At 46.6% G+C, this 20,568-nt stretch overlaps 1 protein-coding gene across 1 annotated transcript; it reads left to right on the plus strand.

Annotated features, from left to right (window-relative positions):
• Nucleotides 1-11,833: 11,833 nt before the first annotated feature.
• Nucleotides 11,834-17,623, plus strand: LOC130196101 (uncharacterized). Its single transcript, XM_056417966.1, has 21 exons — nt 11,834-11,853; nt 11,932-12,008; nt 12,087-12,182; nt 12,270-12,394; nt 12,731-12,874; nt 12,946-13,020; nt 13,119-13,283; nt 13,359-13,455; nt 13,540-13,757; nt 13,834-13,990; nt 15,054-15,262; nt 15,353-15,470; nt 15,759-15,955; nt 16,023-16,137; nt 16,218-16,387; nt 16,460-16,542; nt 16,621-16,751; nt 16,840-17,029; nt 17,128-17,269; nt 17,340-17,457; nt 17,547-17,623. Exons 1-21 carry the CDS (start codon nt 11,834-11,836, stop codon nt 17,621-17,623), a joined length of 2,724 nt encoding a protein of 907 aa, XP_056273941.1.
• Nucleotides 17,624-20,568: the final 2,945 nt, after the last annotated feature.

The following is a 20,568-nucleotide window of genomic DNA, read 5'->3' on the forward strand; positions in this document are numbered from 1 at the left end:
CTGTTTTTATTCAAGGAATAGTTGGAAAAGATGTTTTTTAATTTTCCGGTACGAGATTGTCGAGACTTTCTGCTGTCCTGATGTCAGTGGGGCGCTCGTTCCACCTATGAGGAGCCAGAATAGCAAACAGTCTTGATTTTATCGAGTGATTAGCTCTAAGTGAGGGAGTCACAAGTCGATTGGTTGTTGCAGAGCGGAGTGAACATGCTGGGATGTCAAGCTTGGGTGTAGAGCCTTTTCTTGGAAGGAAAAGTAGTTCAGTTTTGTCAGAGTGGATTTTCAGGTGGTGTGCAGACATCCACTGAGAGATGTCATTCAGACAGGCAGAGTTTGTGTGCTGCTACCTGTGTTTCAGGTTGGGGAAATGAGAGGATCAGTTGGGTGTCATCAGCATAGCAGAGCCTTGAGGGACCCCATTAGTGAGAGGGTAAGGTTCAGACACATATTCTCTCCAAGTTACCCGGTAAGTGCGGTTGTTGAGGTAGTATGAGAAAAGGGAGAGTACTGTGCCTCTTCTCCACCAAACATGCCTCTATTTTCCATTTCTTTCATCCAACATTCAACTTTCTATTTGTGCCTTTTTCTCTCTCGCTTTCTGGTATATATCTGCTCAAGGTCGCTGATAATATGTGTCCCATGGTACCTGGTTTACAACCTTCCCAAACTTCCATTGTCATTCTATTTATTTTGCAGTTTTATTTTATCACACGCATCCTGTAGAGTCAGGCGAATGGATGCAATACCCGAGCTTGTGAACCTGATTGAGAAGCTTCTACTACAAATTAGTTTTGTAGCGCTCAGTCACTGGTGCTCTACAACAGTTCACAAATTCGTTTTAGACCACCTTTACTCTCAGTACCTTATATCAATTCCCCACTATTTATTCAAATGCCCACACACAAACACTTTTCAGCCACTTTACCAGTGACCAGTTTAACAATTCTAACATCAGAGATGAATTTCAGCAATGACAACTATATTTTTTAGAGGTTTACAATCACAGACATTCAATTCTTTCGAAAAAAAAGGTTGTCTGCTTACCTATTTGTTGAAAATGGGTACCCAGTTGTCAGAGTGGAATCAGCGCTCGTCCTTTCGGTTGGGGCCCGGAAAACAGGCAACAACGCTGGACAATCATTTGACTATATAAACCATGTGAGACATCTTCGAAATATGAGAGTTGTTTTACTGTCCAGGTTTCAGGCTATACAATAAGTCAATGACCACAGTGTTCACACACAGCACAGTGCTATGTCACTCTGTAGATCAAAGTGCCTACATTATGATCATGTGATGTGTGTGTTGAATGAGTATGACATCATAGTGACGAATGGTTCTGAAAGTAAAAATGGGACAAAAGTACAGTTAAGAAGAGAAAAAAACTGTCTTAATATTTGTGGTGTGAATATTTATGGCCATGTGTACATGCTCACTCTTCCGTAATGTTTGCTTCTAAAATGAAAAATATACAAGTAAATAGATGATGTATAGAACTAGGTTGCAAGTGAACCATGGACATTACATATCAGAGAAAATAAACAGCATTAAATGCACCCGTATAAATAACAGGTAAATATAACTATAAATGTCTGGTTTAAATACATACATACCGCCATCTACTGGTAGAAGGGGTAAGCACCACCTTTACTCTGCATCTCATGAAGACTGCTCTGTTTACTCAAGAAACAGCCCAATATGTGTACAACAAATACAGGAGTGCTAACAGCAACAACTCTGCACCCAAACATGATCGGGTGTCCACATCTCAGAGGACCTCTCTTGGACCCTAAACACCTCAACCCTGATCAAGAAGGCCCACCAACGTCTCTTCTTCCTGAGGAGACTGAAGAAGATCCACATGTCTTCTCGGATCCTGGTTAATTTTTACCGCTGTACCATCGAGAGCATCCTGACGAACTGCATCACAGTGTGGTATAGTAACTGCTCTGTCGCAGACCGTAAAGCTCTGCAGAGGGTGGTCAAAACCGTCCAACGCATCATTGCTACTCCACTCCCAGACATTGAGTCCATCCAACTCAAGCGCTGCCTGCAAAGAGCGCACAACATCGTCAGGGACACCGCACACCCCAACCATAGACTGTTGGCCCTCCTCCCCTCTGGGAGATGCTACAGAAATCTCCGCTCCAGGACCAGCCGGCTCCGGAACAGTTTCTTCCACTCAGCTGTCAACATCCTGAACTCTGCCCCACGGTGAGACCATCCATCCCCAAATCACCATCACAACTCCACCCCCACACACCTGGCGCCTTCACATTTATGTATGTATATGTATATATATATATATATGTATATATATATGTGTGTGTATGTATGTGTATATATATGTATGGACTGTATGTATATGGATGTATATATGTATGTATGTATATATATATATATATATATAGACTGTATATATCTGTTTCTGTTGTTTATATTATTTATATTGTCCAGCATTGTATTGTATTTATTCACATACTGCATTGCACTTTACAACTGCTTCTCTTTTGCACTCTGGTCAGACGCTCAATACGTTTCGTTGTCTCAGTACTTGTACTCTGCAATGACAATAAATTGAATCTGAATCTGAATTAAGATCAAACTATATTAATTGCCTATAATCCTTTTGCCTCGGCAAGATGAAACAAAAAGATAAAAAGAAAGAAAAATGTTTTAATGTCTTAGTTATCACTAAATATATATATATATAATTGCCCTTTATCACCGGTCCTGTTTGTGATTTCCATGGACAGGATATCTAGGCACAGCCTGGGGGTGGAGCAGGTCAGCTTTGGGAGTCTTGGGATCGCCTCTGCTGTTTGCAGATGATGTGGTCCTGTTGGCTTCCTCCGACCGTCACCTCCGGCATTCACTGCGGCGTTTTGCAACCGAGTGGGAAGCAGAAACCGGTGGATTGCTCCCTCCAGGTGGGGACAGAGTGCCTACCCCAAGTGAAGGAGTTCAAGTATCTCGGGGTCTTGTTCACGAGTGAGGATGGAGCGGGAGATCGACAGGCGGATCGGTGCGGCTGCAGCAGTAAAACAGGCGCTGCACCGGACCGTCTTAGTGAAGAGTGAGCTGAGCTGAAAGGCAAAGCTCTCAATTTAGTGGTCCGTCGACGTTTCATCCCTCACCTATGGTCACAAACTTTGGGTCGTGACTGAAAGAACAAGGTCGCGGATACAAGCGGCCAAAATAAGTTTCCTAAGTAGGTTGGCCGCGCTCAGCCTTAGAGATAGTGTACGGAACTCGGAAATGAGGAGGGAGCTTGGAGTCGAGTCAGCTGAGGTTGTTCGGGCAACAAAACAAGATTATGCTGCATTGTTAGACACTAATAAAATAAATAAAAACATCCGTGTCAGAGGCAGAGAACAAGCATGCAGAGTAAGTAACACAACAATGTCATCCAGATACATGAGGTTGCAGTGGTGGGCCGTCAGGGCCAGCAAGGCCTTCTCTGCTGGCCTAAACATCATCAGAATATATATTTTTTTCTAAATATATTTTCCCACAAATATGTATTCAATTATTTCCCAGAGTAAGAGCGTTCCTCTTGGTTGCACTGCTTCCAGCCCCAGGTTGAGATATGGAGGAGAGAGGGCGAGTACAATCACTGGCACCGACAACTCAGTGGCAAGTCTGTGGCAAGTGCCGCTCGGTGCCAGTACTCAGCGACAACTCAGTGACAACTCACTGGCAAGACTGCGGTCAAGCCAGCTGCCACTTCGGAAAACACAGTCAAGCCAGCCCGCCCGATATTTTTCAGTACACGTATATACCAGGCATTACGGAACGAGCGTGTGAAAACTGTCTTCAAAATAAGAGCGAACTTCCGGTGAACGTGATATGACGAAACACGCCTTTAAAAACAGATATAGTGATAGATTAAACTAATTGAAGAGATGAAAAATCACGAATTGTATGAATGATGAATACAATACATAAAAGAAGGTAATTATTTCAATATTGGATGTTCTGATTTAAAATGTCAAAATAAATGATATAGAAAATCACATTCATGCGCAAATGTGTGTCAAATTTCAGAATAGATTTAGAACACAATGGTGCGTAGTTACAAAATACTTTCACTTCTGATTCATGGTAGCTATTTTAGCTATCTATCTATCTATCTCGCTAAACCGCAGCTCCTCCATTCTGTGATCATGAAAGTGATTTCTTCCGCTGTCCGGGCACTTCAGTGAAGCTTGTCACTGAGTCGTCGCAGACTCGTCACTGCGCAGACATGCCGCAGACGCGCCTGGCCGACCCTCCGTCTGCTGGCACTTTTTGACTAGCTGTGGCACTTTTTGACTAGTAGTGGCATCTGCTGGCAAGTGCTGGCAAGTGCCACTGAGTGCCAGCGTCGCTAGGGGGATCTCGCCCCTACTGATATGGAGGGCTGGTCTTTATGTTAGATCTTTTATCCAATCATATTCAGCCATCGCAGGGCTCCAGACTGCGACCAAATGATGGTTTTTTTTAAAAATTAGACACAGTAATGCGATTTTCATCAACTCGCATCATGCGACCAGTAAATATTAGATTTCTTTTTTTTTATTAAATAACATTCCATCGGGGCCTAGCGAGTTTGAAAGTCCTGTAAATAGATTTCCCCAAAAAATTGGGCGCGGCGCTAAAGCCGTTTTTCCTAAGGCAAAAAGGATGAAAATTACAGAGTCATGAATAGGCGGTGCGGCAGCACAAACAAACATTTTTTTAGCACCAGACCCCATTTTGACCCACCCAAAAAACCCTAAGTGCGCCCTAAATTTTCTGCTTGCGCCTAAAATTTTAAGTTAGGGGCCACTGTCCTAGTCATCGTGTGTTGCCAGGGGGCTAACATCTGCCCTTAGGCCTGCAGAATCAACATTGCGGGCGCTGGTAGCTTAAAGTGAATGGGAATGACAAATTTGTGTCAACCAATCTGCTTTAGAGTTGGCTCCTGAAGGCCAGCTAGCTGGCCCCGGAACCAGCACAGGAGCAGCTAGCAGGCGGAGGGCGTGCACGTCTTTTGATTGGATTACCAATATTGAGAGGCGGGTCCTATGGGCAGGTATATGCAGAACCTCAGAACTAGGAAACTGAATTTGATAAACGAATTAATTCGCGTACTACTAAGCTGTTTTTTCAACCCACAATGGCGGAAGGAGGAGAAGATATCGATTTGGTCGAGGATATAATTATAACGCCATTCTCAAGACGAACTTTAAGACCGACGCCGACGTTACAAAGCCCGTTACAGGCGGGACAGGGCTCGCTCGCCACTTTCAAAGTTCCAACTACGAGCGCTATACCAACGGCTCAGGCTCCGAGAAGCTCTGCACACCGGACTGCTGGGGATGCCTATTATTTGCAAGTGATCGATTTGGTGTTTGGAGCCACACTGGCTTTGCAAACTTGAGTTGTCTAACCGAGGCAGCAACGAGACACCAAAGTACGGCTCGGCACCTACAAGCAATGGTGCTTTGAAAACTTTTGGGGACACCCGAGTGGATCTACAGATCAACGAACAAGCGCGCAGGGCAACGGAGCTGCACAATGAAAAGGTGAAGAACAATAGGGAAATATTGAAAAGACTCATTAATTGTGTCATGTGTTTGGGTAAACAGGAACTTTCATCTTCATCATCACGGTGAAACTGCTTTGGGTGCGACAATGCGCTGTTTAGTGAACACACTGTAAAAAAAAAGTTGGACTTAATTAAAGCTCAAAGTTTGTGGACCAGAAATGGATAGAAGAAGAATATTCAGTAAGTGTGTGTGTGTGTGTGTGTGTGTAAGAGGGAGGGGTGTGGGGTATGTGGGGTCCTGGGGAGTGGTGTGTGAGAGAGGGGGCAGTTGTGTGGGTCTATGTGGGGTGGAGTTCACAATCCTGATGGCCTGAGGAAAGAAACTCGAAAGAAACTCCGTCTCCTCTCTGTTCTTGCAGCGTGACCTACGGGCGCCTGCAGGGTGGGGGTGTAGTTCCAATGTGCGCCTCAGCCAGACACTACTCTGCTGCTGCTTTCTGTCCCCTGGGAGCAGTTGTTGCCAAACCAGGCTGTGATGCTTCCTGTCAGGACGCTCTCTACAGCCAGGGACTCCCAGGTATTTATACCGCTCACCTTATTAATATAACTCTGTTGCACTCGACTATGTTCTTGCCTATTAGTTGAACTGTACTGTATTGTACTCTTCCCCTGCAATTCTCTGAATAAAAATGTCAATTTAAAGGTGATGCAACGCCTGGTTATACTGCGTCTCTGTCTAACTGTATAGTGTCTAGAGCCATGCCATCATAATGATAGGAATAAGAGGTGGATTAATTCGGGTGGGACTGTGTAGGACCTCACTGAAGGCCCAGGCCCACGGCACGCCACTGCCTGTTTGCGCCTGAGACAGGCGATGAAGGATTATGTGACCTTTTCGTTGACTGCATGTCTGATCAGACCGTCATCATCGCGAAGTGGCATTCCACGTCCCTTGAGCAAGTCTATGCTGCCGGCGATTGGGTCGCCTGCCTGGGCCACTGCCTGCTCTACATAGCATTCTACCCTGATGCTTGTCCACAGGGTGGCTGCTCCATGATGTTTCTTCGGGCTGAGCCTGGCCACCACAGATGCTTGACAGCGAGCTCCCCTCATGGGTCTGGATTCAGGAGGGTGCCCCGTTCTGCCTGGTCCGGGCGAGGTAGATTCATTGCGTGGACCGCTATTTATTAGGGTTTGTTGAATCGCTATGCATTTGGTAATCGAGCCAGGGCAAGGGAGTCTCAAAAAAACCATGCACAAATGTGTACCGATCCACAAACAAATGCAGTGCGATCCACAAACAACCTAATCATTATTTATTTATGTTAGGAATGTATTTGGGTGTAGGGGTATACAAATTCACGAGGGCCCTTTAAGGAAAGGGGCGTAGCCCTGGTGACGAGGGGGGTTAAAGGGCACCAGGAAGTAGCGAATGACACAGGTGTTGGAAAGGAAAATAAACGACCACGGTCAAGCAAAACTACTCGACTCTTCGTTTTTTCCGCACACCTACATTGGTGACCCTGATTTCTCATGGACGTTTCCGGAGAAAAGATGACTACGCATGCAGTTTCGCTGAAGCTACCAGAGTTTTGGGAGACGCAGGCATCGGTGTGGTTCGCGCAAACTGAAGCTCAGTTTGCCTTAAAAGACATTACAGCGGACGCCACCAAGTACTACTATGTCGTGGCGGCCCTCGGCAGTTCTACAGCGGGCCGAGTGGCGAGCATCCTGGAGGATCCGCCGGAGAGGGGCAAGTACGCCCGGTTGAAAGACCGGCTGCTGAAGATCTTCGGGCTGTCTGACTCTGAGCGGGCTCGCCGCTTGCTCTCGCTGAACGGCCTCGGCGACAGCAAGCCGTCAGAGCTCATGGTCACAATGTTAGCTCTGCTGGGACGGCACAGACCGGACTTTCTGTTTCAAGAACTCTTTCTGCAGCAGCTATCCCTGCCGGTGCGAGCCGCGTTGGCCAACACCGCGATCACCGACTGTCGGGAGTTAGCCGAGGAGGCCGATAAGTTTTTTCTGGCGGGCCAACAGAGCTACACAGCGGCACTGAGGCCGACTCAACCCACGGCATGGCTGCCGGGAGAGACGGATGTCGTTGCCACAGCGGCAGCAGCGAGCCAACGGCAGAGATCTACCGGTATGTGCTATTACCATGCTAGGTTTGGGCCGAAGGCTACACGCTGCAGATCTCCGTGCAGCTTCAGCAGGACGAGAAATGCCAGAGCCGGCGCAGCCATGAGCGTCGGGCGGGAAGGCAGGCTGCTGTTCATCAAGGACGACGTTTCCGGGCGGCGCTTTCTCTGCGACACGGGTGCGCAGAGGAGCGTGTTGCCTGCATCGCGGGTGGACATGCTGACCGGCGGGCAGGGTCCCCCCCTAGAAGCAGCTAACGGTACTCCCATACGCACGTTTGGGACGCGGTGCCTGGAGCTGTCCTTTACGGGGCAGCGTTTCAGCTGGGACTTCGTCACTGCCAAGATCGCCATTCCCCTGCTGGGCGCGGATTTCCTCTGTGCTTATGGATTATTGGTGGACGTAAAGGGCCGCCGCCTGATAAATGCGGTAACGTTTAGCTCTTACCCATGTACATTAAGTGGAGCTGGCTCTACCGGATTAACTAGCATGCTGACTGGGGATGAGGAGTTTCTGCAGCTGCTGGCCAAATTCCTGGACCTCACGCAGCCCACCTTCTCGTCCTCCACGGTCAGACACGGGGTGGAGCATCACCTCTCTACCACTGGCCCGCCGGTACATGCCCGGGCCCGGCGCCTGGACCCGCGAAGCTCACCATCGCCAAGGCCGAGTTCGAGAACATGGAGCGCCTGGGCATTATTCGCCGCTCCAACAGTCCGTGGGCTTCACCCCTGCATATCGCACCGAAACCTGGGGGCGGGTGGCGCCCGTGTGGAGATTACCGCCGGCTCAATGACGTAACGGTTCCGGATCGGTATCCGGTTCCACATATTCAAGACTTTTCTGCCCACTTGTCGGATAGCGTGGTGTTTTCAAAAGTAGACCTTGTGCGAGGTTACCACCAGGTGCCTGTTCAGCCAGCGGACGTCCCCAAGACGGCGGTGATCACTCCGTTCGGCCTGTTCGAGTTCCTGAGGATGCCTTTCGGACTCAAGAATGCAGCACAGACATTCCAGCGCCTGATGGACACGGTGCTGAGGGACCTGCCTTTTCTGTTTGTCTACTTGGACGACATACTGGTTGCCAGTACATCAAGGGCCGAGCACATGTCTCACCTTCGGATACTGTTTGAGCGCCTCAGCCAGCATAGGTTGATCATCAACCCGGCTAAATGCCAGTTTGGATTATCCACCATTGACTTCCTGGGACATCGCATCACAAAGGACGGGGCGATTCCCCTCCCATCAAAGGTGGAGGCATTTTGCGCGTCCACTCACAGTGAAGGCCCTGCAGGAGTTTTTAGGCATGATCAATTTTTACCACCGCTTTATTCCCCGAGCAGCCCAATTGATGCGGCCCCTGTATGAGGCCCTGAAGGACAAGGCCAGCAAAAAGATGGTGGACTGGACCGAAGAACGGGAACGGGCGTTCGTGGATGCTAAAATGGCTCTGGCGGAGGCAACAATGTTGGCACACCCGTCCCCTAAAGCTCCGATTTCCATCACCACAGACGCTTCGGACTACGCGGTGGGTGCCGTGCACGAGCAGTGGGTAAAGGGGGCGTGGCAACCGCTCGCTTTCTTCAGCCGGCAGTTGCGCCCAAATGAACGAAAATACAGTACGTTCGACCGAGAACTCCTCGGCCTTTTTCTGGCTATTCGGCATTTCCGGTTCTTGCTGGAGGCTCGGCAGTTCACCGCGTATGTGGACCACAAGCCGCTGACGTTTGCCATGAGGAAGAGCGCCGAACCGTGGTCTGCGCGGCAGCAGCGCCAGCCTGCCTACATATCAGAGTTCACCACTGATCTGCAGCATGTCGCAGGCAAGGAGAACCTGGTCGCAGACTGCCTCTCCAGGGCCGTCACCGGGGCTGTCCAGTTGGGTTTGGACTACAGCAAGATGGCCGAGGAGCAGATTGCAGACCCAGGCGTTCTCGAATTGAGGACGGCAGAGACGGGGCTGCGGTTGGAGGACGTTCCGTTTGGCGAGACCGGCACAACGCTTCTGTGCGACGTCTCCACAGGCCAGCCACGACCGGTGGTTCCCGACGGCTGGAGGCGACAGCCCATGTACCGTCTGGAAAACCTGTCACACCCTGGCACGAAGGCGTCACAGAAGTTGGTGGCAGCAAAGTTCGTCTGGCACGGGCTGAAGAAGGATGTACGAGAGTGGGCCAGGACCTGTGTGGTGTGCCAGCGCGCCAAAGTCCACCGTCACATAAAGGCCCCTTTAGCACAGTTCTCGGTGCCGGAAAGGAGGTTTGACCACGTGAATGTGGACTTGGTGGGCCCTTTGCCCCCATCCCGGGGTTTCACGTACCTCCTCACAATGGTGGACCGAACCACTCGCTGGCCAGAAGCGGTGCCGTTGGCATCGACAACAACGGAGGAAGTGGCTCGGGCTTTCATTTCAACCTGGGTCCCCCAGCTGATGTATCCTCAGACCGAGGCCCGCAGTTCACATCGGAGCTGTGGAAAGCGGTGGCAGGAAACCTCGGAGTAAAGCTCCATCGGACAACGGCCTACCACCCACAGGCTAATGGTTTGTGCGAGCGCTTCCATCGCTCTTTGAAAGCTGCTCTCCGGGCCAGCCTCAAAGACAGTGGTTGGGTGGACAGGCTTCCGTGGGTCATGTTGGGGCTTAGGTCGGCCCCCAAAGAGGATCTACAGGCCTCATCTGCCGAGCTGGTTTATGGACAGCCACTGCGGGTCCCGGGGGAGTTTATCCCCAAAGTCACAGACCCTTGGTCTGCGACCCAGGAGAGAGAAACATTGTGGGAAAAGGCCAGGCTGTTCAAACCGGTGCCCACATCGCAGCACGGCCTGCCGCAGTCACACGTCCCATCCAGCCTCAAGTCAGCGGAGTATGTGTTTGTTCGCCAGGACTGCCACCGGGGAACCTTTCAACCCCCCTATATCGGGCCGTTTCGCGTTCTGGAGACCGGAGACAAAGCCTGCAAGATCGACATGGGCGGCCGCCTGGAATACGTGTCGGTAGACCGCCTTAAACCTGCACATTTGGACCTGGACCAGCCGGTAAGGGTGGCTTTACCCCCACAACGGGGGCGACCTCGTGCCCTTGTACCTGCCCACAGCAAGACCCAAGGGGAAGCCTCAACGGAGGTCCTGCCCCCGGCCCCAGAGACACGGAGTCGTGCGGGTCGATTGATCCGGGCCCCGAGACATTGAGCGGGTTGTAGGGGCTAGGTGAATTCTGGGGGGAGGCATGTAGGGGTATACAAATTCACGAGGGCCCTTTAAGGAAAGGGGCGTAGCCCTGGTGACAAGGGGGGTTAAAGGGCACCAGGAAGTAGCGAATGACACAGGTGTTGGAAAGGAAAATAAACGACCACGGTCAAGCAAAACTACTCGACTCTTCGTTTTTTCCGCACACCTACATGGGAATCGTTCTGTGTGCATTTGTGAGTCTAATTAAATTGCAAATCCTTCTGTCTAAATAGAATATATTTGTAAATTGTTCTGTGCACATTTGTCAATCTATGTGTTTGCATTTGTGAGTCTTTCTGTGTGTATTTGCAATTATTGAGACTGATCTGACCCCATAACATCACAGTGGAAAAAGACCTACAAGATATGAACTAGTGTTAATATAATTTATGTGTATGGCATATATGCGTATTTTTCCCAAAAAAATGGAAGCGCTCGCACAAACCATTAGCCTGTGGGTGGTAGGCCGTTGTCCGATGGAGCTTTACTGCCACCGCATCCTGCCACCGCATTCCACAGCTCCGATGTGAACTGCGGCCCTCGGTCTGAGGATACATCAGCTGGGGCTCCGAACCTGGAAACCCAGGTTGAAATGAAAAAAAAGGGGAAGAAGAGAATACTTCTTTTTTTCCGTTTGTGTTTTTTCTTTTTTCTTTTGGAAAGGCAAACATTGGGATGTCAAAGTGTTAGCAGTTAGAGAAATATTGAACTCTGGCATCAGGCAAAAGAGGATGGAAGATCACCTGTTCGAGGGCCTTTTTAAAACAGCTGGTGATGGTCTCAGATGTGTATTGTAATTAACTGAAGTATAAAACAGCTGGCGATGGATCAGTAAGCAGTCAGTCACTTCTCTTCAGAGTTGGCCTGTTATCGGGTGTACTTGGTGTTCAGTGCCAAGCTGTGATAGTGATTGGATTCCTCTAGTTCTTTTGTTTGACTGCTGTCAGACTGCAAGATGTGTAGGCTTGGGAACATGTAAGTTTATTTACTTTCTTTGTTCATAGACTGCAAGCTGCACACTTTATGTCTCTAAATAATATGTTTTACTTGAAGTTTGCTCTGGAACTTGATGGCTGCAGCAATCCTCTTGGGTCAAGGAAGGCCAAATATGAAAGTCAATTCACAGTCAAGTAAGCTGGAATTTAAACAACTACTTCACCATTGTTACAGAAAGTTTACTACTCCTCACAAGCCTTTTCTGTTCACAGGCAGTGGCTTGCATTCAGACTGCGTGGGTAATTTAATGAGGCTGTCATTGGACAAGGCCCTAGCAGTGGGGAATGGGCTTGAGGTGGAGGCCATCAGTAAGTATACAATCTGTGAGGAAGCATGATTGGTTAACACTAGCAGAGTGGTGTTCTGTCATGCTTGTCTTCATTTCCCCCCCTAAGATGGTACCCAGCACATTGTGTTAACACCCAACTTGGCTGCTCAGTGTGGATACAGCATGGAGTCTGACCCATGGGGTAACACCATAATCTATTCATCTCTGCTGGGCTGCTACGTGGACAACAAAGTAGGTTTGAGCAAATTTTATCGGATGACATTCAATTCAAATTTCACACTGAGAAACAGCTTTACACATTTGTTGCTTTAATTAATTACAAATGTGAACTTTTTACAAGAAATAATTATAGCCTGTCAGTATTCCTGCTGACATGTTTTATAAAGTAGCCATCTTAAACAATGAATTTTTGAACTGTGAAAATTTATATATTTTAGCCACTATAATGAAAAGTAAATGACCTGTTTCCCTGATGGCGAACACCAACTTGAGTAATTAAAAAAATTGCTCTATTTGAAATCTTGACTCTTACAATGCCAAATCCTTGTTCCCGCATTTAATTTGTAGGACGACCAAACCTTTAATGTTGGCTTAAGGCTCCGGCTGTACGGCCCCAGTGGATCAGACTTGGTTACCCATGATGTGATGAAGACGTGCAGCTACACTCGCTGGGCCTCTCGAGAGATTCTCTGCGACAGGAACTACATGGAAGTGGGTCACTTAATATCGATAGTTCTACTAACTTGTCTCCAACAATCTAAGCATTCTTTTCTTGTTTTTAGGTGTCTCACCACATTGCTACTCCTGAAGCTAAGGGACAAACTCAAGATGTTAAAGAGATCGACATCATTCCTGACGTATGTTTAAAAAATCTGGTTGTAGTGGGCTTGCTTTTCAACCTGCACAGTTTGTCTCATTCAACAGAGGAAAGTAGCAATTCTCCCCTTACCTACAGGCCTCTGGGGCAGCACATGGCATCTGGAAGTTGATATTTTACACCCCAGAACCAGTGTCGATGGTGCTGAGGGAGGCTGAACAAGCCGGCTATGGTGCCATGGCGACCTCAACCCGTCTGGTTCTGCGATCCCCCTACAATACAGCAGAGACTACATCGGAAGAAGTAAGCAACACACCATCACATAGTTTGCATTAAACTTGGCTTTGGAAGCGTTTGAGTAAACATGCCATCTTGTAGGTGGATGGAGTCTCCATGGAAGTGTTCAGGGTGAGCGCCTACTACAAGGCACCACATGGTCTGGCTGTGGTGGACTTGGCAGCTGCTTGTCCCACAGGCAAGTCTCGTGCAATCTGTGTATGGCCATTGTTTCCCTTAGTTTGTCACGCAGATGCATCAACAGTTGGGTTATCATTAACAGGTGGCGTCCTCTTCATCAACAATATAATCTCTTGGCACGTACCTCACCGCATGACACCACTGGTAGATGACAGCTTTGAAATCCGAGAAATGCACATGGGCATCAACGGCAAGAGGCTTGATAGATCTCAGATGGCTGCACGAGGGTACACGCTGTCCGCCACAGATTTCCACATCGTCATTGAGATCCCAGTCGGCTCGCCTGACGGTCACTACAAGGTTGGGAAGTCCTTTAGCTTAGAAATGCAAGAGTAACTTTTTTGGAATGTTTTAATAATGTAGTGAATAATTGCAGAGCCATGCCCCAGATTACCAGTACCACATCACCTATCATGTGGAGCCCATGCTTGAGGTACTGTGGAGGACCACTGTCTCCCAAGATGACACCAGATACAAGGTTTTGTTTCCCATTACCACCCCTCTTATTCTTCAAGCTCTCCATGTCCAAGAAAGTAAGTCATTATCTGATAGATCAGGGGTGGCCAACCCGCGGCTCGCGAGCAGCATGCGGCTCTTTGCCTGGTGTCATGCGGCTCTTACGTTCATATCTAAGTTTGTGTTTTTTTTGTATGTGCGTGTTCGCTTCGCTTGAGTTCAATACGGTATTTCTCGTCAAACGCGCATGCGTGAGATGAAAAAAACGCAAAGTTTCCCAGTAGGGCACAGGTCTCAAACTCGTGGGCCAAACGCGGAAAGACCACATCCGAATGTCGAGCGGGCCGTTCTACGGTGGGTTACGCGAATGAAAGTGTCCGAAAATCAAACACTGCACTTACGCCATGAACGCCGCATTATGGGCAGCTGGATGTCCCGCACTATGGCTAAAGTAGTTTACTGTGACGCTTTCTCCAGCCGCCCTCAATTCAGCGGACACGGTGTAAGAGCAGCGCTGCGGGAGAACCGCATCCGAATGTCGAACCGCATCCGAATGTCGAACACTCTTCGGCTAAAGTGGTTTATTGGTGGGCGTTTGATTACTCCAGCCCCCCATAATGCGGCATTCATGGCGCAAGTGCACCGTTCGATTTTCGGACACCTGTTCTGATTGACACCATGTGAAGGAATTGCTTCGAGTGGCAACAACGGAATTAAGCCAGATTTGAAGAGGATTGTTCAAAGCAAGGAATCCCATAAGTCCCACTAAGCAACATGCATAGTAAAAGAAAAACGCTATTGTAAATTATTCTATTTGTTTGTGGACTTGGTTGAACTGAGATAATGTGTGTGTGACAGTGTACACAATGTTCATTGTTGAACATGACAGACCTGTTGTCTTAGTACTGTAGGAGTCCATTTCTGTCATTATCATGTTGGTGTGTGACATTTACAACAAATCTGGCTGATCAGAGGTGTGTGTGCGTGTGCGCGCGCACACATATGTGTATGATGTGGCTCTTTGCGGTGACACAGTAAAAAATGTGGCTCTTAGTCTCTGACTGGTTGGCCACCCCTGTGATAGATGATGGAATTTCAGGCTAATGCAGAAAGGCTATTAACCTGTTTCCTATTCCTCAGATACTGTCCCAGAGGCCCGAGTGTTCAGCGTTGTCTTGGGGCCCCTTCTTCATGATGTGGTGCTGAGGAACATCACCTTCTCCACCAGTGTGCTCACTGTTGAAGAGAGCAATGCCAGAGGTTTTACCGTCCAAGAGCACCGCCACTCCAATGGAAGCAAGAGCATCTCTGTTTTAGTGCCCTTTGATGCCGATATCGTCCAGAAAGATGCAAGTCAAATTACAGATGCTAAATGTCACTTGGTGCCAGCTTATTTGTTCTGTGGTTCAGTGGCATGACTGAGATGTTTATGCCTGCAGAATCCTGAACCCTTGGTTACAACCTACTTCCTCTCTCTGATCTTTGGGTTTATCATCCTTCCTGAGGACGCTCCATTTGCCCACCCAGTCGAGTTGCAGGCATCTCTGCAAGATGTTGGTGAGATATTGCTTTTCACATTATCTCGCTCACAATTGCTGTGACCTGAGTGGGGAGAGAAATGTAAGAAATATTGCCATGACATTTCCCAGGTACTTTTAAAATGTACTCATTCTAAATAACATTTTTGGTGCTTTGAGGAGAAGTAATCTTATCTGTCAGTAGACTGAAAGATGTGATGTGAATGCAAACTGACAATAACCTTGGGTGTCTTCCTTTTTAAATATGACACTAATGCACCGTTACAAAGATGCTCAGTCCATTGGTCAACCTTGTCTCTGCTTTTAGATCTACCCACCATCACTGGCACCTGTGACCAGAACCAGTTTTACATCAGTGTGAAATACGGCAGTCAAGGCAACAATTTCAAGGCAATGGTTGGAAATCAACAGCTGACACCTGAGATGGCTGACTACCAGTTCCAAGAAAACGGCACACACTTAAACGTCATTCTTCCATATAATGCCAAGGACACGACCTTCGAGGTAGGTTTCACCTTAACATTTCACCTTGACTCAGCTGCACTGGATAACTTTCTTCTTTGTCTTACAGCTGATAACATCGGATTCACTAAGGGCCCACGTCGACTTCTTTCTGTTGCATACCCATAATGAGTGGGTGCTCGCTGATCTCCTCTTGTCCTGCAACTTCCCCTTAACAACAACCAGTAAGACCTAATAAAAGTTTAGTGTTTGTGCTGATAGGACTGCAGGACATTTTCTTCACCCTTACTACCTCTACCCTCAGAGTGCTACCCCAATGGAACGATGGCGGCTACGGCTGTGAAGGTGGATTCTGTGACCAATATGATCCCAAGTAGGCTGACCCTAAAGGACCAGTCTTGCAAACCGACATTCAGTGGTGATCGCTTTGCATATTTCTCTTTCAATGTTGCATCCTGTGGAACCACAAGAATGGTAAGTGTGTATTCACGTTGCATCGCACTATTATTTTGTCAAAGTCTCATGCCGCTGGTCTTTTGTATGAAGTTCTTTGACCACTACATGCTGTATGAAAATGAGATTGCCTTGCCTTACAACAAAGGAGCATCGCCAGTTGGTCCGCAGTACAGGTAGAGAGACTCGTCCAATCTTTGGTCCTAATATACTTTCTCGTGAGCTCCATCCCAGTGTATTTTCTTTTCTCTAAGACAAACTATTTCCTGCTACTATGTGGTCAATGAGACTCAGACTGTTGGCTTCAGCGCAAACCCAAGACAATATGAACCCACCACAGAGATCGGCTCAGGACAGCTGATGGTTCAAATGAGGCTATCCCAGGGTAAAGTTGACTTTATTAAAACCTTGTTTTGGCAAGACTGTACCCTGTCTGGGCAATGCCTCTCTCTAATGGGACTCTCCTTCTACAGATTCATCGTACACGCTCTTCTACCAAGCGGCAGATTATCCAGTTGTAAAATATCTGAGGCAGCCTTTGTATTTTGAGGTGGAGCTGATTGAGTCGACTGACCCAAATTTGGAGCTCATCTTGGAGAGCTGTTGGGCTACACTTGATGAAGACCGGACGTCTCTGCCTAGCTGGGATATCATTGTGGACAGGTAATGAGGAGCATAATGCTAGGTGCCTTCTCAACTTCAGGTTTGACTTATAATTGTATGGGTTTATAAATTAAAATGTATATGTTACCCTTCCCCAGCTGTGAGAATCCTGATGACAGCTATGTGACTATTTTCCATCCTGTTGTGAGTGACGCCAGGGTTTTAGTCCCATCCCACATCAAACGCTTCTCAATGAAGATGTTCACCTTCACTAAAGATGAGGAGGTTCTGAAGAACGAGGTAAAATATGTTGTATATATTGGTCACGTTGCATAGTCCCCCTGTGTTATAAACCCTTTTCCGTCTACAGATCTTTGTCCACTGTGATGCTGAGATTTGTGACTCGCACAGCCAAGCAGATGGTTCATGCAGAGGCCAGTGTGTGCAACCTGCACACCAGATGAACTACAGACGACAGGGAAAACGGGGTACGGGCCATCTGGAAAACACTTTGTAAACTAAAACTACATGCAGTTGGTGACCGATATTGTCTGTTTTTTTGTTTTGTTTTTTTTAGTGCGAAGAGGTACAGACTCCAGCAACCACAGGCAAATCTCCTCTGGGCCTATTGTTTTACTCTGCTCAAACTTCTGAATAAACCAATGGCTTTAAACTTCTGAAATCATCTCTTCACTCTTTGTATTGAGCTTTAAAGTCATTTTTTGGTTTTAACCCTGCATTGCATTCAGTGCAGCAATTTTTATTTGTGGCACATTAGACAGACACTTGATTTCCTTTATTTCGTGTCACTTCAGCTGAGGTATTAATTTGATTCTGTGTTGACGTGTATCATGGCTGACCTTGTTAACATTGTCTACCTGTTTTGTGACTAATGTTAAAACATGCATGTGCAGACTAGGCTATGTTATTTGCTCTTTAGAGAACAGTTGAGCCACAGTGACACTCATGAAGTCAGTGACCTGGACATGAGGCGTGAACCATACCAGCCTGATGCGAACCTCATCACAGTACAGGAACTTCAGCACAATAAGTTGTCTCAGGCAAAGTGATATCGACACATGTTATCCAACATGTGGAGTTTTCATCTACTGGGCAGATTAAGTAATCGGGTGTTGTGCCCTCTTGAGACTCGCATGCACCATCTAACCCGCTCTGCTGTCTGTCGCTTAGCCCAGGAGCTCACATGTATACTTTGTCCATCAGCCTGTTAAGTGTGTATGTATAAAGTACCCCAAAACAACTTTACTTGAGTAAAAGTAAAGATGCCTTTTCCTGGAAAATGATTCCACTAAGTAATCTACCTACTTGTGAGTCTTACAGTATCTTATAGTTGCTGTACTTGAGTTTAAAAGTAATTTTCTGATATTAAATGTACTTAAGTACAAGTAGATGCATTTAATAAAGCAAAGGGTCAACTTATGTTGAAGATTATGAAGTTCTTAAGTGCTGTGGTCAGGGATGAGGAATTGTGTTGACAATAGTTGGGTGGTCTGATCCATCCAGGAGCAACAATGTTCAACATATATTGTACATATCTACTATGGACTTGTGATTCTCAAAAGCAATATGATTCTATGAAGGAGTTGTAACATTAAATCTCTTAACCGTCAACACTTCCTCAGCTCACTAACTCGCTAGTGATCTGTCTAGAACACTAATCGTCTCATTTGATTTACGATAGCCAGTGAACGTTAGCCTAACAAACACCATGTATAGCTACATTTGAAAATCTGAGACTGTCTGCTCTATAGCCAAAGCCTTGATTGGTGATGCACCATCATATCTTAAGGAGAATGTAGCACCATATTGCCCCACTAGAGAGCTGCTCTCACTAAATGCGGGGCTACTTGTGGTCCCTAGACTCTTAAAAAGTAGGATATGAGAGACAGAGCCTTCAGTTATCAAGCTCCTATTTTATGGAACCAGCTTCCAATTTCAATCTGCGGGGCAGACAGTCACCTCATGTAGAGTAGACTTAAGACATTCCTCTTCGATGGTGCTTAAAGTTAGGGCTGAATCAGGTTCACCACCTGCTGGGGGACCTTTTAGGATACACTGAGCACCTATCTTCTCTTCTCTCTCTACTTACGGATGCATTTTCATTTCTCCATCACATATTAACTCTGCTTCCTCCCCGGAGTCTTTGTGACTTAACGTCAAATAGGGTCCAGTGGACCTGGCTGTATCTGATGCCTCCTGCCTGGCGAGCTGGCCTCCTGTCATGGCGCTGCCCCCCTCAAAAACTGAATTGAATTCCCAACATTGGTCACATGATTAATTTTTTCATAAAGATAGATTTGATTTTGTCGCGAGTCACGAAGGTTTCAGGGGAAATGTATCAGAGTAAAAGTATCAGTTTTCTTTGCAAAATGTAGTCAAGAAAAAAGTTATATAAATAGTAAAGTACAGATATCCCAAAAAAGTACTTAAGTACAGTAACAAAGTATTTCTACTTTGTTACTATACACCACTAATGCCATGTTACATATTAACCCAACAATAAACAAAGAGATTATAAAAGTTCCCCAATGGTGATAAGGAGTCAGAAATGATATGGATATTCCCAGTGACAAGTTGCAAGTTACAAGTTACAAGTCTTTTGTTGTCAGATGCACAGAATGACACAGGGTCAGACTGGGCACTGAAATTCTTAGGACAAGGCACCACACAACAACTACCATAGCATAACATAATATAACATAACATGACATACACTCTGTACAAGTACTCTGAACATAATACAAACATATATACATATAACATATAATACACATATAGTAACATATAATAAACTAAACTACAGACATACACTCATGTGACTGTTCTCAAACACGTGCAAATACCACCACTTCCTTTTAAATGTATCTTGTTTTCATGTCTGCTTTCTGTTCCTTTTGATAAAAGGAAGTTGACAAATAATTTCACTGTGACCTTAAAAGTAGAATAACTCTGTGAAAGAGAGCATTTATCAAGCAAAGCATCAACGTCAAGCTTAATTTTCACCCTTTTACAAACCATCCTTAGTTGTACACTTCCACCCTCTCTATCTTTACTTTGTCACTTTACATTCACATTGTAACAGTTTGCGATCACGTGTTGGTTGGGGGATAATAAGAGAGAACGTGTAAAAGTGAAGATGAACATATACTGGATGACACTCTTCTGGTGTGTGCACTGATCCAGAGTTTACTGAAAACTTTACTTACAAGTGTACTTGTTTGTTTTCATGACTTCTGCACTCTTTAAATCAATTGAATGTTTAGGTAAGACAGATCACGGCAATAAAACAATGTTAATAACTGACTAATAACGTGTGTTGTACTGTCAAAGCATATTACTCCAATAGAACATGAGCTCAGTCATAATTTAGGTTCAGGTTCAATCACATTTTTGGCCAGCTTGTTTCTGTATAGCCTGAATTATACTTTGTGGTAAAAAAAAAAAAGCAGTAAACCCTCATCCTCCCCCACCAGTGTCTAAACTGGATGTTCCTGTTGGTCATGTGATAAACTGAATAAGGGGAGGAGGAATAGGTTTGCACCTTTAGTCGTTCGTCTCAGCTCTCTCTGACAGTCATC

This window comes from Pseudoliparis swirei, chromosome 7, assembly GCF_029220125.1.
Source record: "Pseudoliparis swirei isolate HS2019 ecotype Mariana Trench chromosome 7, NWPU_hadal_v1, whole genome shotgun sequence".
Classification (NCBI taxonomy): domain Eukaryota; kingdom Metazoa; phylum Chordata; class Actinopteri; order Perciformes; family Liparidae; genus Pseudoliparis; species Pseudoliparis swirei.

Excerpts from the sequence above, each read along its gene's own strand:
- LOC130196101 (XM_056417966.1), top strand. The coding sequence starts at position 11,834 with ATGTGTAGGCTTGGGAACAT. Across the intron at positions 13,456-13,539 it reads GGCAGCTGCTTGTCCCACAG|GTGGCGTCCTCTTCATCAAC; the intron begins GCAAGTCTCGTG and ends TATCATTAACAG. Across the intron at positions 15,471-15,758 it reads GGCATCTCTGCAAGATGTTG|ATCTACCCACCATCACTGGC; the intron begins GTGAGATATTGC and ends CTCTGCTTTTAG.